Source organism: Mobula birostris, chromosome 19, assembly GCF_030028105.1.
Source record: "Mobula birostris isolate sMobBir1 chromosome 19, sMobBir1.hap1, whole genome shotgun sequence".
NCBI lineage: Eukaryota > Metazoa > Chordata > Chondrichthyes > Myliobatiformes > Myliobatidae > Mobula > Mobula birostris.
Window position 1 is genome coordinate 39,927,433 of NC_092388.1, and position 19,554 is coordinate 39,946,986.

Consider the following 19,554-nt stretch of genomic DNA (forward strand, 5'->3'; position numbering starts at 1 on the left):
ATCAGACAGCAAATGAGAACAGTTGATGTTTTGGATCCAGACCCTTCATCAGAACTGGAAAGGAAGGGCAGAAGCTAGAAAAAAAAAGGTTGGAAGAGCGGAAGGAGTACAAGTTGGCAGGTGATAGGTGAGGGGGAAGGTGGGTGAGGAAGGGAGTATGAACAAGGAAGATAGGAAGGAACATGCAGAAGAAGAAAGGAGGGGCAGAACCAGAGAAGATGATGTCAATTCAGAAGAGGAGGGGTGAAAGTAACCAATGGGGAATAGAAAAAGGGAGAAGAAGGGAGGGGGTAGAAATTAAGAAAGAAGGAAGGCAGCAGAAAGGAAATTATAAACCAGTTAGCCTGACCTCAGTGGCCGGGAAGATGCTGGAGTCAATTGTTAAGGATGAGGTTATGGAGTACTTGGTGACACGGGACAAGATAGGACAAAGTCTGCATGGTTTTCTTAAGGGAAAATCTTGCCTGATTAACCTGTTGGAATTCTTTGAGGAGATTGCAAGTAGGATAGATAAAGTGGATGTTGTATATTTGAACTTTCAGAAGGCCTGTGACAAAGTGCCACATGTGAGGCTGCTTACCAAGCCGAGAGCTCATGGTATTACAGGAAAGTTACTGGCATGGTTAGAGCATTGGCTGATTGGTAGGAGGCAGCGAGGGGGAATAAAAGAATCCTTTTGTGGTTGGCTGCCAGTGACTAGTGGTGGTCCGCAGGGATCGGTGTTGGGACCACTTTTTTTTATGCTGTATATCAATGATTTAGATGAAGGAATAGATGGCTTTGTTACCAAGTTTGCAGGTTATACAAAAATTGGTGAAGGGGTGGGTAGTGTTGAGGAAACAGGTAGGTTGCAGAAGGACTTGGACAGATTAGGAGAATGGGCAAGAAAGTGGGAAATGAAATACAATGTCAGAAATGCATGTTAATGCACTTTGGTAGAAGAAATAAATGTCAGACTATTTTCTAAATGGGGAGAAAATCCAAAAACCTGAGATGCAAACACCCTAAAGGTTAACTTGCAGGTTGAGTCAGTGGTGAGGAAAGCAAGTGCAACGTTAGCATTCATTTCAAGAGGTCTATAATACCAGAGCAGTGATGTGATGCTGAGGTTCTAAGGCACTGGTGAGGCTTCACATTGAGCATTGTGAACAGTTCTGGGCTCCTCATCTAAGAAAAGATATGCTGGCGTTGGAGAGGATTCAGAGGAGTTTCACAAGGATCAGTCCGAGAATGGGAGGGTCATAATACGAGGAACGTTTGATACCTCTGGGTTTGTACTCACTGGAATTTAGAAGGTTGTGTGGGGTGTGGGATCTCATTGAAACCTTTCGGATTTTGAAAGGCCTAGACATGGTAGATGTGGAGAGGACATTTCCCATGGTGGGGGGAGTTTACGACAGGAGGGCGCAGCCTCAGGATAGAGGGGGCATCCATTTAAAACAGACGCGGAGAAATTTCTTTAGCCAGAGAATGGTGAACTTGTGAAATTTCTTATCACAGGCAGCTGTGGTGGCCAGGTCATTGGGTGTATTTGAGGCAGAGCTTGATGGGTTCTTGATTGGACATGGGATAAAAGGTTACGGGGAGAAGTCCAGGGGAGTGGGGCTGAGGAGAGTGAGAAAAAGGATCAGCCATGATTGAATGGCAGAGCAGACTTGATGGGCTGAATGGCCTAATTCTGCTCCTATGTCTTGTGGTCTAATGGTCTAAATGACCAGAAGTTGACGAAATTGATGTTCATACCATCAACTTAGAGGCTACCCAGATTGAGTAAAAGGTGTTGATCTTCCAACCTGAGTTTGGCCTCATCGTGGCAATGGACTGTATGGGAACTTGAATTGAAATGGATAGCCACCAGTAGATTCTACCTTTTGCAGTGTACAGAGCAAAGGTGCTCACAAAGCAGTCCCTCAATCTCCATCAGGTTTTGCCGATTATAGAGGAGGCCACACCTAGATGACCCCGACAAACACGCAGGTGAAGTGTTGCCTCACCTTGAAGGACTGTTTGAGACCTTTAATGTTGGTGAGGGAGGAGATGTAGGGGCAGGTATAGCATGTGTTGTTCTTGCAGGAATAAGTATGTAGGGATAAAAGTATTCTGCTGTGGTAGTTTGCAGACTTGATGGGACAACTTTAATCAAGGAAATCTTAAGGGTTTTTATACATGTGACAGCATGTTTGAAGAAAAATAGAAGCAGAAGAGAAACAGTTAATTCTTTAAATGTTTTCAGAGCTAATAAAGTTTGGAAATGAAATGGAGATTGCAAAGGCAGAAAGTTCAAGAATTTATTTGAAAGGCCTGTAGGAAAGAAGGATGGTTTGAGTTAATGTAAGAATCTAGAAGGATAATTAGATGATCACTGGACTGGAGAAAACAGCATCTTCCAATGCCTGCCCTCCTTTTCAGTTACCTAATGTAATATTTACTTTGGAGCAATGTCAAATTTGGGTTGTTGCTCCCTTGGGCTTGGAATAATTTACAGCATTATCATTGCTCTATAATTGCTAATTATTTGTGCAGTTGGGAGTTTGAGATTTGGCAAGCGGACGTCTGTGAACCAAGAGAGAGAATACATTGGGCTGAGCATTTACCATCATCTGTAGGTTTCCTTCTGTATGTTTTGTACTCTCCTGTAGAATGCTGTAAAATTACAATTCCTCATCTTTGGAAGGTGAAAAGGCAGAAAGTTCAAGAATTCCTTTGAAAGGGTTGTTTTTGAGTGGATTATAAATATAAATTGTTGATTACATAATTTTTGAAGGCTGAAAACGGCATATTGGGGAGGTTATATTCAGGTAATATCCTTTGTGTCTATACAGTATTTCTAATGCAGTTTTCTTGTATTTTACTGTATAATGACTAAACTGTCATAATTAAAACAAATATGATCAAAGTAAGCTCATTAGAACCCCAATAATATTCATATAAATGAGGGTTGAAGTAATAATTAACTCATGCCTATACCATTTATTTTTCTCCCTAGATGAATTATCCAGTATCTTAAAAAAGCTGTCACTTGAAAAATATCAACCCATATTTGAGGAACAAGAGGTAATAGCAGTGTTGCATATCATTCAAACTTGTGTCTAATATTTTTGTTGCTGTAAATAATATTAGATTATAGCTGATCACCATGTCATGGGGGTGTTGTGTTCTGAAAAAATAGACCATATCCAGATCTTCCATGATGTGAAGCCACGCCATCTCTGCATTCATCATGAACCAGGAGTTGAAAAAAATAATTTTTGTATTAAATACATTGATATTTATTTTCTGTCCAAATTCTGTAAGTGAAAATTGTTCCATATCTCAAATCTATCAGTCGTGATTTTTGAATTTTATAACGGCTGCTTGGATTATGGTTTCTATGAATCCATAACCCAAAAGGCCGAGATGTTGGGATTGCCTGTACAACGAAAAAGGGTTTAAAAAAAAAGAACAACTTACATATATGCTGCTCCATAGGACAAATTACACATAGAATGTATTGCATTCAAAACTCTGCAATGCAGGCACTTTTTAAAAGGTACTCTGCCTATAATTATTAAAAATTTCCTTACCAAACTTAGAAACACAAAAGATTACAGCTGCTGGAATTTGGAGCAACTAACTAGGTGTTGGAGGAGCAAAGTGTATTGAGACCCAATTCACTGATATTGCCTGACTAACTCAGTTCTTCCAGCATCGTGTTTGTTGATAAATAACTTGCTTTTCTAGAGTGGGGCACAACATTAACTGAGTTCCCAAAAATAAAAATGTACTGAATTGATTGAATTGCTGAGGCCACCATTTTAGTAAGGATGATTGTAATTTACCCTTTTCTTTATTCTATTTCAACCTTTTTCTTTATTCCTATCAACTTCATTACAAATTCTTTTCTTTGATAAATCTTCCAGCTTGGTGGTGATCAAAGCAAATGTGGCCTACTTGCTAATACATTTGTATCTCCTTTTAGATCATTTCAAAAACCTTTTTGCTTCCTTAATTTTTGATGGACTTTTTATGATACAGAAGCAAATATCTAAAGGTTGGCCACAGTTTGGCTTTCAGTTATTTTGCAGTATGTTGTGCTTAGTTGGTTTAAAATTTCACCTTCCTAATGCAGTTTTTTTAGAAATTATTCTTGTGTTTGTGTGTTTGGCTGACTCATTTTTACAGCAGTTTATTTTGTCCATTTCAATGCAAAACACAATAGATTTTATTATCTATTTCTATATTTTCTTTGTCTTTTCTTTCTACAGTCTCCACTTTAATTCTCTCTAGCTGTGAAAGTTACCAGATGGTATATACACATCTAATACAGAATATCTACCCTGTCTGATTTTGTGATGGTTCTGATGGTATGTATTTACAGAACTGGTTCTTATTTTAAAACAAAAAGAATCTGCATTCTAAAACTAAGAGCAACTTTGTAGTTATTAGGTTTGAAATAAGGGCTAGATATAAAGCGATAAGTAGGTTTTGAAAGGACATGTCCCACAACAAAAATCTTTAATTTGATTTTAAGACATTAGTGAGGTCTCACTGCTGATGAAAACAGTAATGAATGTGGCTATGATTCCTTCAACTTCCTGAATAAGCAGACCAAAAAAAAAACTTAGTGCTTGAAATGAATGTTTGCTTTGTCTGTAATGCATTAAATATTGTTGTTTCAATACTATAGTATAAAAAAGGGCCTATTAAGTCCTTGTTGCCTCCAACAGATACACAGGCTTCTTGTGGATGACAAGGCAGAAACTTTTAAAGCCACAAACAATGATACCAAGACTATAAACGTTTGTTAATCCCTTCATAAATATAATACCTTCTAGCCAAATTTGAGTTTGCAGTTTTTGCTTGTCAAAACAAGTGTGGTTTGCTATTGATTTACTTTTGTCATCATGAAAGATGGGTTTTGTTTTGGACTCTTCTCTTATCCACTACAACTGGTAAGTTGTGGCTTCCACTGAGCAGCAGAGTTGTCAGCACAATTACCCTGACTCCTGTCATAGATAATTTTTGAACACCAGATCCCAGCTCTAGCTATGTTACCAAGTCAATATTTCTTGGCTTTCTCCTTAAAACACACATAATTACAGACTTGGGAAGTCACATACAGTGGCATGCAAAGGTTTGGGCACCTCGTTCAAAATTTCTGTTACTGTGAATAGTTAAGTGAGTAGAAGATGAACTGATGTCCAAAAGTCATAAAGTTAAAGATGAAACATTCTTTTCAACATTTTAAGCAAGATTAGTCTATTATTTTTGTTTTGTACAATTTTAGAGTGAAAAAAAGGAAAGGAGCACCATGCAAAAGTTTGGGCACCCCAAGAGATTTCGCTCTCATAACTTTTACCAAGATCTCAGACCTTAATTAGCTTGTTAGGGCTATGGCTTGTTCACAATCATTGTTAGGAAAGGTCAGCTGATGAAAATTTCAAAGCTTTATAAACACCCTGGCTCCTCAAACCTTGTCCTAACAATCAGCAGCCATGGGCTCCTCTAAGCAGCTGCCTAGCACTCTGAAAATTAAAATAAATGATGCCCACAAAGCAGGAAAAGGCTATAAGAAGATAGCAAAGCATTTTCAGGTAGCAGTTTCCTCAGTTCACTATGTTATTAAGAAATGGCAGTTAACAGGAACGGTTGAGGTCTGGAAGACCAAGAAAACTTTCCGAGAGAACTGCTCGTAGGATTGCTAGAAAGGAAAATCGAAAACCCCGTTTGACTGCAAAAGACCTTCAGGAAGATTTAGCAGACCCTGGAGTGGTGGTGCTCTATTCTACTGTGCAGCGACACCTGCACAAGTATGACCTTCATGGAAGAGTCACCAGAAGAAAACCTTTCCTGCATCCTCACCACAAAATTCAGCGTCAGAAGTTTGCAAAGGAACATCTAAACAAGCCTGATGCATTTTGGAAACAAGTCCTGTGGACTGATGAAGTTACACTAGAACTTTTTGGCCACAATGAGCAAAGGTATGTTTGGAGAAAAAAAGGTGCAGAATTTCATGAAAAGAACACCTCTCCAACTGTTAAGCACGGGGGTGGATTGATCATGCTTTGAGCTTGTGTTGTAGCCAGTGGCACGGGGAACATTTCACTGGTGGAGGGAACAATGAATTCAATGAAATACCAGAAAATTCTGGAAGCAAATGTCACACCATCTGTAAAAAAGCTGAAGATGAAAAGAGGATGGCTTCTACAACAGGATAATGATCCTAAACACACCTCAAATCCACAATGGACTACCTCAAGAGGCGCAAGCTGAAGGTTTTGCCATGGCCCTCACAGTCCCACGACCTAAACATCATCGAAAATCTGTGGATAGACCTCAAAAGAGCAGTGCATGCAAGGTGGTCCAAGTATCTCACAGAACTAGAAGCCTTTTGCAAGGAAGAATAGGCGAAAATCCCCCAAGTAAGAACCAAGTAAGAACTGGCTACAGAAAGCGTTTACAAGCTGTGATACTTGCCAAAGGAGATGTTACTAAGTACTGACTGTGCAGGGTGCGCAAACTTTTGCTTCGGGCCCTTTAACTTTTTTGTTAATTTGAAACTGTAAAAGATGGAAATAAAAAAAGTAATCTTAAAATATTTAAAGAAATGTTTCATCTTTAACTTTATGACTTTTGGAGATCAGTTCATCTTCTACTCACTTAACTATTCACAGTAACAGAAATTTTGACAAGGGTGCCCAAACTTTTGCCTGCCACTATGTGGAAATAACTAAGTAACTGTACTTTTACAATTGAGTACAAGTGACTAACATTTTTTTTAAAACTCTCCCTCCTCAGCTTTGGCTGCATGCTAACTACTTGCCAGTATAATACATCAAATGCAATCTCTCATAGCAAACAAGATTCACTGAATGCTACAGGAGAAGCCTGTGGAGGAGTGCATGACGATTACCAACAGTACAAGTAATACATGGCTGACCTTATAAGAATGTGTGTAATAAGTTAGTAGATAATGAGAACTTGTAGTTTTGTCAGCTATTTGTTTCCTCTGAGTTTTATATGATAAGCTGTTGGTAATATAATGTGGAATTCCTAAAATCACATTGTTTTTTTTATTGGTTTTGTTGCAATTGCAATATATTCTATATTCTGCAAATGTATGAATATGTGGGGAAATATTTCATGTATATTAAATCTGGCACATTTACCACAACTATTAATGATCTGTTGAGAAACATTACCAATGATGAATATTCTTTACAATTGTTTGTCCAAGTGACCATCTCCCTTGAGTAATCTCAAGACTTCTACCACTTGAATCATTAGTTTATTCATTCCAGTTGGTTTAAGTATTTGATTAACATTGCCAAGTTAAACATTCATAGTAAAGCAGGTATTGTGCCTTTTTTTTTCCTGCAGCATTTTACTGCCTTTCTTTAAGACTTTTCTTCTAGTTTTTTCAGTTCATTAATGCCATCAAGTGCATCAGCTTTGGCATGATATATTGTTTGCATAAGTTTACTTATAACTACTACCTCCTGAAGTAGGTCTGCTAATCCACAGACTTGGGTTCAATTTGTTCTGCCTGATCTCACTCTAAGCTTCCCCTGACCAACAATGGATTGCCATTGGACCAACGTTGTCACCCACCTGCCGTGTGTACATCAGCTTTACAAAACTTGGCTGTCCTCCTGATGTGGTTTTGTCAAACCTGATCCCCCTGAACATCTAACGGTCAAATTTTTTAGGGGAATTAAACTTTATGGGGAAAAGGCAGGTAGGCGGAGATGAGTCCATGGCCAGATCAGCCATGATCTTATTGAATGGCGGAGCAGGCTTGATGAGCCAGATGGCCTTCAAATGCCATCCGTTCTATTTACCTTGGGAGTTTTCCCTAATTCTAACTACAGTTTGTATATCACCAGCAGCTGGCTATAATCAAGCACTCGAGATATTGAATGATGCCGCCTCCAAACAAGAAATGATTCATCCCGACACATTTCAAATCATTATTGGGGACTTCAACCAGGCTTGTTTAAAGCAAACCTTGCCCAATTACCATCAGCATATAACCTGTGGCACCAGAGGTCCCAGCACCCGAGACCACTGTTACACTAAGATGAGGAATGCCAATCTTCCAGGCCACATTTCTTTAAATCGGATCACTTAGCTCTCTTCTCCTACCTGCATACAAGCAAAGGCTAAAGAGAAAAGCTTCAGAGATTAGGACAACAAAGAGATGGTTGCGGGAGGCAGAGGAATGGGTACGGGATTGCTTTGGGTTGATGGACTAGGCCATGTTCAAGAACTTGTCTGGATTTGAATGAATACAACATGCTTGTCACAGACTTTATTAAAATAGTTGTAGTTGAGTTGTCCCCACAAAATCATTCAGTCTTCCCCAACTATAAGTCCTGGATGAACCATGAGATCTGCAGTCTGCTGAGGGCCAGGTCAGAGGCATTCAAGTCTGGTGACCAAGAAAGTTACAAGAGTTACAAGGTATGATCTCTGGAAAGCCATCTCAAGTTGAAGCGTCATTTCCGACTAAACTTGAATCAACCAAGGATGCTGGACAGTTATAGCAGGGCTTGAATATTGTCACCTCTCATAACAAATAGAGCAATATATGCAACAACAAGGCTCCGCTTCCAGACAGGCTCCTTCTATGCTTTGACCATCAAAATATGGAGGAACCACACGAACTCCTACAGCCTCCACTGATCCTGTGATTTAGTCTTTGAGGCCGATATGTGATCAGCCTTCGGAGTGTGAAATCATGCCTTGAAGGCAGTGTAATAAAGATTCATTATAAATTGAATAATTGAGCCTAAACTCTTTTAGAAGAAGCTGTTGATCTCACTGAATCATGCAAAGATTTAGGGAGAAATTGACATTAAATACTGAGCTCCTTCAGTAAGGGGGTTGTAGAATAAGTGGCTGGGGGGGGGGGTCAAGTGTTGAATGAGGAGTGAGTTGTGGAGAAGTTTATTAATTCAAAGATTATGGATCTTTGGCATCGTGACAGGCTGTAAATGGTAAATAAGTATATTAAGGGATGATAAAGGAATGAAGTGGATTTTGGAGTTGGAAATGGACATAGGCAGGAATATGGACATTTAATTGAGGTTTCTCCATGATCTTATTAACAGAGTTAAGGAGTTGCATGAATATCAACAATTGTTTTGTTATGGCATCTCAGCCTTTCATAATCCTCGATGTTTATAGGGAAGTTTTAGTTTTCTGTACAAAACTGGGTCTTCTCGGGATGGGATTTTCACGTATCCCTACTCCAGTAGTTAACCTCCTAATTTACTGTGACACCTGATTTTGCATATTTTTATATTGACAGCATGGTGCTGTGTGGTTGGGCTATCTTCTGGATGGTGTCAATTTGAGATTCCATTTTCTTGCTCAGGTGAATGTAAATGATCAGGGAAATTCAGTCATCCAGGGTGACATTTATCCTTCAACATGCATCCCTAAGATGCGTATCTTCTCACTTGAAACATGGCTATTTGTGGGACTTTAGTGTGTCAAAACAGGCTACAACATTTTGCTTCTAAACATGTAACTATTATAAAATTAAATCAGTAGCTATGTAGATTTTTAGGATGTTTTGAAGAGGTTAGTAGAAGAATCAGCTACCTAAATACATAGAGAACAGATATTTTAGCCCACTATTAATATTTGGTGCAAAAATGTCTAGCCTAGCATCTAGTTTTTTTTTGTTTCTTCAAAGGCACTCCAACTCCTGGACATACTGCTTGATTTCACACTTGGGATGAGATGTAGATGAAATAAACTTTACCTCCGTTCTTCCAATAATTTGTAACAACATTGTAACTATTCCTTTCTGATCTTTTACTCCTCTCTCCACCATTCTTAGTGTTTGCCTAAAACCTTGTGAACTGTAAATGTATTTTCCATTAATTCCTGGTTTGGTTTCAAATAATGAACTTGCTATCCAAGGCTCAGAATGTTTTCATAATAGTGCTTAATAGCAGGGTACTCAAAGTGAACTATGAATCAAATTGTTCAAAATGAAAAGGTGTCCATTTCCCAACAGAACTATCTCTGGAAAAAGCTCATTGGACAAATAAAGATTATCATGCAGTGAAGGCATGACTTCTGTTTTGTCTGTCTAGGTGGATATGGAAGCATTCCTTACGCTAACTGATGGTGATTTGAAAGAGCTGGGTGTGAAGACAGATGGTTCAAGGCAACAGATTTTAGCAGCAATCTCAGAGTTAAATGCTGGAAAGGTATCAGTTTAAATATCCTTATTACAGCATGTGTGGGAGATAAAGTCCTCTTTCCTAAAATTTCTTTACCCAAGGACATATAAACTTTTTTTTTTGGCAGACATGAATTGGAGCTATTCACATTGCATTGATATTATTGTCTTTAAAAGTTGAAGAAAGAACATGTTTACATTAACGTCATATTATTATAAATCAAGGCACTTTGATTCTCACACTGCTATCTAGCTGGGAGAAATTATTGCCTTTACCCTTGCTGGAAGTTGACCACGTTTGCCCAATTAGGGAATGGCTACACTAAGCAGCAGCTTTGGACTCGTTGCCGTCCAAAATTTGCAGTTGCAATGGTAATCTAAAGAACACATCTCTTCATAAACAAGCTGTCCCCTACCCGATCATGGAAGAGCTTGCATTTCCCATATTGGCTTCATTAGGTATCTCAGAACCCACAAAACCAGAGTGGAAGCAAGTCATCCATAATTCTGAGAGACTATCTGAGAAAGGGAGAGGCTTGCAGCCATGTAAATATAACAGCTTAATTTATTTCTGTTTAAAATGTCTTGAATTTGTATGTGGAATTTAATTTGAATCTTTTTTCAAAATTCAAAGTAAATGTATTATCCAGGTATGTACACTTACCATGTAATACCTTGACATTCATTTTCTTGTAGGCATTTATGGGGGGGGGGCAAGTAATGCAATAGAATTTTATGAAAAACTACATAAATAGACAAAAACAAATACTAATGTGCAAAAAGACAAACCGTGCAAATAAAAGTAATAAAAGAACACAAGTTGTGGAGTGTCCTGAATGTGAGTCCGTAGAATCAGATGACCTGCTCTGGACACTTTGTAATATAGAACGAAATAACAACTAATTACATTAAGACCTGCAAAACAACTATTTATTCTCTTAGCTTCCTGCTGTTGTCTGCAAACAGTGCTATAAGGACATATTATTTTAGAAATGATATAAATATTATGATTTCTTTCAAATATAGGGACGTGAAAGGCAGATTCTGCAGGAGACGATCCACAACTTTCATTCTTCTTTTGGGAGCAGTGCAAGCAATTCTCGTCAACTTAATTTTCAACACTGTAAGTTTTGTTTTTCCTGAATTGTCCTGAAAAATCCATGTGATACCCCTAAATAATAGTAGCAACCAAAAAATCACATAACAGTATTTTCAGGATGTTTGTGTAAAGCTGTTTTTAAAATACTTGCTAACTTTCAGTGAAGATCCTGTTCAATTTTCAGATAACTTGCTTATTTTCAATTAACTTGGAAACTTGCATCCTTTGACTAGGATAATCTTGACTTGTATGTGATGTTCATCAAGTATAAATAGGGGTAAAATCTATTCCTCTTTTAATTCGATCCTATAGGAGGGCTGACATGAGAGCTGAGTTGTTAATGGTTTATAAAATGATGAAAATTGATTGCCTCTATTTTTATAACTTTAGTCAAGTGGCGATTTGCAATTGCACAGCAAGTAATCATACAAAATTAATTCTGATGCAATTAATTCTGAAGGCATTGCATTCAATATTTTTTTTAATTTCCAAGGCTTGGAGCAAGTTGTATTCCACAAATATGGGTGAAACAACCATTGTTTTATTTTACAGATGGACTGAGCCCTTTATGAATTTCACAATTTCAAGAAGTATTATCACTAAATGATATTTTTAAAATTAGTTTACTGACATGGTCTGAGCAAAAGCATTTCATTGTTCATAGCATACTTTGTAAGTCCAAAATGTGAGCTTAGCTATGCAAAACAGAGACTTGAATGCATTACTAAAATATAAAGGGAAAATACAATAGTTCTGTATGTCATCCCTTTTAAATGAAAGCCAATTTTTGTATAAAAGGTTAAGATTCCCTTGACTTTGCTATTATTGGATTACTGGAGAAAATAGGGGTATATTTGTTTGGGCTATAACAGTCTGCTGGTAGATCCAAAAACTACAAAATTAGATTTGGGTTAATTGTTAAATCTTGAATTTGAACAATACAGTTAGTATTTACTTTGTTTGGTACCAAAGAATTTAAAATAGGAGGACAGCATGTGTAACAATTATGTCATCAGGTCTATGGTATATCTGCATTGGAGTGGTAGTAATGGGCTACAAGGAAATGGCAGATAAACTGAATCAGTATTATGCGTCAGTCTTCACGGTGGAAGACACTAGCAGTATGGGGAAGTTCCAAGTGTCATAAAGAATGTGAAGTTACCATAACTATAGAGAAGGTTCTTGGGAAATCGAAAGGTCTGAAGAAGGATGAAGTCACCTGGACCCAGATGGTGTACACGCCAGAGTTCTGAAGAAAGGGGCTGAAAAGATTGTGGAGGCACTGGTAGTGATCATTCAAGAATCACTAGATTCTGGAATGGTTCCGGAAGACTGGAAAATTGCAAATGTCACTCCACTCTTCAAGAAGGGAGAGAGGCAGAAGAAAGAAAACTATAGGCCAGTTAGTCTGACCTCAGTGGTTGGTAAGTTGTTGGAATCAGTTATTAAGGATGAGGTCTCAGGGTACTTAGCATGATAAAATAGACAGTAGTCAGCATGGTTTCCTCAAGGAAAATACTTGGCTGATAAATCTGTTGGAATTCTTTGAATAAATAACAAGCAGAATAGACAAAGGAGAATCGGCTGTTGTGAATTTTCAGAAGGCCTTTGACAAGGTGCTACACATGAGGTTGCCTAACAAGCTACAAGCTTATGGTATTACAGGAAAGATTCTAGCAATGGCTGATTAGCAGGAGGCAAAGAGTGGGCAGGGGGTGGGGGAAGGAGCCTTTTCTGGCAGGCTGCTGGTGACTAGTGGTTTTCCACAGGGGTCTGTGTAGGGACAGATTCTTATTAAATTATACGTCAATAATTTGGATGATGGAATTGATGGCTTTGTTGCAAGAGGCCTTGTACAGGATTCTCTAACGGTTAATTTGCAGGTTGAGTCTGTGGTGAGGAAGGCAAATGTAAATGCATTTCAAGAGGACTAGTATGTAAAAGCAAGGATATAATGTTGACACTTTATAAAGCACTGGTGAGGCCTCACTTGGGAGCAGTTTTAGGCCACTTATCTCAGAAGGGATGTGCTGAAACTGGAGAAGGTTCAAAAGAGGTTCATGAAAATGATTCTAGGATTGAATGACTTGTCATATGAAGAGTGATGGCTTTGCACCTGTATTCACTGGAATTCAGAAGTAAGAGGGGTAACCTCATTGAAACCTATCAAATGGTGAAAGGCCTGTATAGAGTGGATGTGAAAAGGATGTTTCCTATGGTGGGAGACTCTTAAGACCAGATGGCACAGTCTCAGAGTAGACGGGTGTCCTTTTAGAACAGATGAGAAGTTTCTTTAACCAGAGTGGTTAATCTGTGGAATTCTTTGCCACAGGCAGTTGTGGAGGCAAAGTCTTTATGTATATTTAAGCCAGAGGCTGATTAAATTCTAGATTGGTCAGGAAATGAAGTTAAACGGGGAGAAGGCAGGAGATTGGGGCTGAGAGGAAAATTGGATTAGCCATGATGAAATGGTGGAGCAGACTCAATGGGCCAAATAGCTTAATTCTGCTACTCCATCTTATGGTCTTACATGGGTTTATATGGTTGTGAGGCCCTATCCATTGTTACAGCAATCTATTCAAAACTTCATAGTGTGAATTTAAAAAAAAAACACAATTGGTTAAGCATTAAGTTGGTATTTTCAATTAAATTTAATTAAAAATCAGTTGCAAGATCAGTTTAGTTTGAATTGCTGGTTAAGATTAAGTACTCCAATACCTCTAGCATGCTGGGCTCTCACTTTTGAGTTTTACACTTGGAGCAATGTCTTGTGTTCCTGCCAATAAGTCATGTACTGTGTTAACTGTAGCTAAACTTTTCATTCCTGTAAAAAGAAATTTAAAAACAGAAAATGTTGGAAACTCGGGTGGTTAGGCAACATAATGAAAGAGAAACAATTAATGTTTCAGGTCTGACAAAGATTGCCAGACCTGAAACGTTAAGTTTCTCTTTTGCTAGATGCTGCTTGATTTGCTCAGTGGTTTCCAAGATTGCTTTTAGTTCATATGGTTCTGTAATTGTACTATAATGGGCTAATTTCCTAATTACATGTGTTCATTGAGAAAAGGTACTGCCAGCCTTGTTGCAAGATCTCTAGATGCTGTTAATACAAAATGCAGACTTTTTTTCAATAGCCAAACCTATTTTTTTTTTGGAAAGCCAAAATCTCCCTCATAAATTGTAATGTTCCATTACTGATACAAAATGTATCTGTTTAATTCTAACAGCTCCCATTGCTTGGATTAGTAGACCAATGGCATCATCAGATAAAAGATTAACTTGAATTGGCACACAATTAAGGATGGAATTTGAAAAAATCCTACAAAAGCTGACTAAAACCTCGAGCTTCCTGCACACATCCTCTATGGTATCTGAAGTTGTACGTGACTTTCAGGTCTCAAACAGTTGTCAGTATAACAAGGAACCACTGAATGATGAATTCTTGCCATACCCTCTGAAAGGATGAAGATACGTCATCTGTGCAATCCTGCCTCATTTTAGTGTTGCATTTTTAATGCATCTAATTATGAAAGATGTCTTTCAAAATTTGCATACAATAATTTTGCATTGCAGTAGTGACTTGCAGTGACTGTATCAACTTGCATAACAATGTATTACACTAATTACTGCAAATAACTGTTGAGTGATCATGTCTTAGATGAAGTTGTTTATTTATGCTTGTGATTTTTCTGAAATCGCTCCAAGGTGTTTATTACCACAATAGAAAAAAGTATTTTATCATGATGTATTCTTCATTTACAAAATTTTGAACCCAACTTGGTGACAAGGGATACTCTAAGAGACTATCTTCAGCTTCAGTCGGCATGCCAGCATTCTTTTACAGTTATGGTAACTGAAGTACTTCTATTTGAGCAGGAAGTATTGGTATTAATGCATCTTTAAACCAAATAGAAACTGATAATCTGCTGTGATTAAACATGGAACAGTATAGGCCTTCAGCCTACAATTTGGCTTCCACGGCAATAAATTCCACAGGTTCACCACCCTCTGGCTAAAGAAAATTCTCATCTGTTGTAAATGGTCTTACTATTGAGGCTGTGCCCTCTGGTCCTAGACACACCACTAAGGGAAACATCCTCTGTATCCTCTATCTAGGCCTTTCAGGTTTCCATTAGATTCCTCAGATTCTTTTAAACTCCAGTGAGTATAGGTTCAGAGCCATCAAATGCTCTGCCCTTTCATTCCTGGAATCATTACCTGGACCCTCTCTAATGCCAGCACATCCTTTCTTAGATGAGGGCCCAAAACTGCTCACAGCATCACATCCTTGCTCTTATATTTGTGTCCTCTCAAAATGAATGGCAAATATCATTTACCTTCCTTACCACTGACTGAACCTGCAAGTTAATGTTTAGGAAATCCTGCACCACTGCCACAACATTTACTGGTCTTTAATAGTGGTGATTATCTCTCACCTTTCTTCAACAAAGAAATAACATTTGCCACCCTCCGATCTTCTGGTATTAATCAGAAATCCTGACTATTTGCCTGATGATTCATATCTTGTGGTTCCACAATTGCTTGGGCCCTGTTTTTAGTCTTCCCTGAAACACTAGTTTCCTGACGGGCGTAAGTCTGAAACATGAACTGTTTATTTATTTGCATAGATACTGCCTGACTTTTACATTCCTCCAGAATTGTGTTGTTCCTGTATCCATTTTAAATTGACAAAGTTCAGTGTAACTTAGGAAGTCTACTAATGTCCTGATTATGTCAGATGATTGATTGTGCCATACTATTTGAAATTTGTGCACAGATATTGTCAAATAGGGTTGCACTTTTAAACTTTAACTAGGAACTGCATTTTATTAAAGGGTGTGTGTTCCTGCATTAAAACAATTTGAGCAGGAAAGGTTTTAAACATTATCTTGCATACAGTTGAGTATGATTAACTTAGTAGCAGTAGTTTTTGAAATAGGGTTTGAGAGGGGGAAAAACAAGCAGTTTTCCTGGAGCTGCTGTCTACACTTTGTCTCTGGTAGCAATTATGCCCCCATATTCATGAGTTTCTCCTTTGGAGGTAGAGAAGGAACACGAAAGTAGCTGGTTTGATCTGCTAATGAAATGCTCATTTAGTTGATTATATAAGCTCCTCCATGACCAGCCAACTGCACAAATCAATGTCAAGAATCACTTTTTCATTTGTAAAATTCAAATAAACTTATGAAAATTAATTGTCTTGTTTTTGATGTCATTAGCAACTACATACACACTGGTATCAAGACCCTTTATTATTGGGTAACTAGCTAAAAACAGCTGAGCACAAAAACTAAATGAACAGTAGTTGATTGTAACTGGCAAATTCTCCTAGCTGTATAACTCATTCTCCAGTGGAATAATGGTCATATTGGGAAGATGGGCAGTTAAGTCTTGCTAGGCATATCTAAATGTGAAGGCATCTGAACAAATGCATTCAAGATGTACTCAAAAGTTAAATTTATTTCCAAGTTTGAATTACCATATGTTTACATTGTTACAGTAAATGAATGTCTGGCACATACTAGTTTATACATAGCACATGAGAAAATCCCATTAAAATAGTTTATTGGCCTGCATCTTTGTAAGATTGTATTTATTCTCATTAATATTAAACTATGCAACAAGTTTTAGAAACAATAAAAAGTTAATGCATATTAAGCATTTAGCATGAAATTTATGAAGACAAACTTGCCAAAGTTAGTCTGTCTCATGTTAATTACTCTGAATAACAAATGATAGATTGCTGTCATGTATCTGACAAATAAGGCACCATGCATGATTTATAAAGCTATTCTTTGCCATAGGTAGCCTCAGCTGCATATCTTGTTATCAAAACTGATTGCTCTGTTGCAATAGAAGACAGTATGGCACAGTTGCATGCTAATAACATTAAGATTGTGTACAGTAGTCTATTTTACAAAATAAGTGCAATTTGTCTTAAAGATAAGCATTTGCTTCAAATTTTACACAAGCATTTCTGTTCTAAGCTACTTTTAAATTGTCTTGATAATTCAGTCAAAGGGCTCTTGACTGACTGAGCATTACAAAGGGAAAGGATTATAAAGTAGCAAAAATTACACTACACTTAAGATCATTGTGAGGTACTGCTCATATGAGACCTGTATCCAGCCATCCTGGTCAGTATCAAATCGTCTGAATACATCAGTCAGCCTCTGGAAAACAAAAATTAAATCTTTTGTGAAGATTTAATATTCAAATGCTTTGGTGAATCTCCTCTAAGGTGTCTATTCACTCTGGGTATTAATTGCTCTCTAACATCTCATCTCTAATAGCAAGACTGCATCACATGATGATCACCAATCCAGTTTTACAAAGTCCAAATCCATGCCTCAATTAGCCAAACAGCACAGAAGTCCCTACAGGATATTTTTATACAAATCCTATTTTATGTGACCACCTCCACATCGGTGAGGCTAAGTACAGACTAGGTAACCATCTTGCCAAACACCTGTGCTCTCTCGCAAGCCATTTTTATTCCTACACTGGCCCATCTGTTGTCTAGCTCTTCCATTGCTAGGGTTAGGCAGTCTAGAGGTACAGCACCTCATACTCCCTAGGTAGTCTATAACCTAAGGCATAAACATTGGATTCTCCAATTTCAGGTAAACTGCTCCGTCTATTTTCTCTCCTGAGCTACCTAGTTCCTTGTACACCCACACTCACTACTCCCAACACTCGTCACCCATTTTTATTTTCTGTCAACTTCCCAATCCATCTATCCATTTCCTACACATTCCTCCCATTGGTCTGTTACCATCTGCCACTACACTTCCTTTATTTAAATCCCATGCTCCTTTCCTATCAGAGTCCATCTTCGCTGGCCTTTTGCTTTCATCTGTCACTGTCCAGCCTGTCATATTTTCCCCCACTCATCCATACACCTCCCTATTACTCCTCATCTGGATCCACCTATCACTTGCCAGCTTTTGCTTTACCCCTTCCTTTCACCTCTTTATTTTGGTCATTACCTTTCTCGTATTTAAGATGAAGAGTCTCAACTTGAAAATTTTATTTAGATATACAGTGCAAAACAGGCCCCTCTGGCCCAACAAGCCACACCATCCAGCAACCACCTATCTAACTCTAGCCTAATTACAGGACAACTTACACTGACCAGCTAAACCTACCAACCAGTAGGTCTTTGGACTGTGGGAGAAAATTAGAGCACTTGGAGGAAATCCACATGCTCACAGAATGGGCGTACAAACTTTCTTACAGAAGATGCTGGAAATCAATTCCATGCTCGGAGCTGTAATAGCATATTACTAACCACTACACTACCATGGCACACTAATATTAACTATTTTCCTGTACAGTTGCTATCTGACTCATTGAATTTCTCCGGACTTGTTTGTTACTTCATTCTACTATCCTGCATTTTCATCAATTCCCTATCCAACACTAAATTCTACCACACCTACATTTTTAAGCCAAGAAAGAGGGAAAAAACAGGATTAGGAGCTGATACAATTAGAAATGCTAATGTTAACCTCCTAATTCTGTGCTGTTGGCTTACAGTTGTGATTCAATATAGATAGTGCTGCAGTGAGAAATGATCATTTATATACAGGCTGTACAAATCAGGTAGGGGCAACACTACGTACAGTAATTTACTCAATTGTTATTACCAAATACTCTTTTCTATCAACACTTCCATTTTTTCCCCAGGAGACTATTGTCTGTTTAATTCATAAGTGTTATCTCCAAATCAAAAGTTTTATCACTTTGATTAGCCTCCAAACTTTGGCTTGTAATGGCAGGGTTTTTGCAAATTGTCTAAAACTTACCTGAAGGACAATGCAGCACTGAATAAAATCATCAAAGGCTACCTGCCCTCTTCCTTGCCGGTCAAATTTGCTAAGAAGAACATTGTAGAATTGATCTGACAGGCGGTACCCTAAAATAAATGTTTACAAGTATGAACAGTTTTTTTTCATACCAATCTTTAAACATTTCAACTGACATCTAAGTTCATATACACAAATGCAAATTAATCTAAATTGAAATGTTTTAAAACCATGAATCATATAGCATAGAGAGATGAAGAGAGTTTATACACAAGGGTCCAATACAACCCACCATTCTGTTTCAGAGTATTGGTGGAAGAATCTGTAACATTAAAGGGGATAGGACAAAAATAGATTAAAATCCTCAGTCTTGTGCTGAATGCGCAACTGCTGTTGGGTTTGAATATTTCTGAAATTTGATTACAGTTCTATCCTAAAGTCATTTTTAAAAAATAAGTACATGCATCCAA

At 37.9% G+C, this 19,554-nt stretch overlaps 2 protein-coding genes across 3 annotated transcripts in view; one reads left to right on the forward strand and one right to left on the reverse strand.

Moving 5' to 3' along the window:
• LOC140212532 (ankyrin repeat and SAM domain-containing protein 6-like) overlaps positions 1-16,471 on the forward strand; it is a 54,317-nt gene extending 37,846 nt beyond the window's left edge. Inside the window, exons 12-15 of one of the 2 annotated variants that reach the window (XM_072283469.1) lie at positions 2,987-3,054; positions 10,089-10,205; positions 11,204-11,300; positions 14,504-16,471. In XM_072283469.1, coding sequence (XP_072139570.1) covers positions 2,987-3,054; positions 10,089-10,205; positions 11,204-11,300; positions 14,504-14,559 — 338 coding nt within the window. In that variant the 3' untranslated portion in view covers positions 14,560-16,471. Of the gene's footprint in view, positions 1-2,986; positions 3,055-4,244; positions 4,344-10,088; positions 10,206-11,203; positions 11,301-14,503 lie in introns of those variants that run through there. The other variant, XR_011889741.1, reaches the window with a different exon arrangement.
• A 245-nt stretch (positions 16,472-16,716) lies between these two features.
• pdcd6 (programmed cell death 6) overlaps positions 16,717-19,554 on the reverse strand; it is a 29,821-nt gene continuing 26,983 nt past the window's right edge. Inside the window, exons 5-6 of the mRNA XM_072283476.1 lie at positions 19,085-19,194; positions 16,717-17,449 (exon numbers count right to left, since the gene is read on the reverse strand). Of these exons, the coding sequence (XP_072139577.1) occupies positions 17,351-17,449; positions 19,085-19,194 (209 nt within the window). The 3' untranslated portion in view covers positions 16,717-17,350. The remainder of the gene's footprint in view (positions 17,450-19,084; positions 19,195-19,554) is intronic.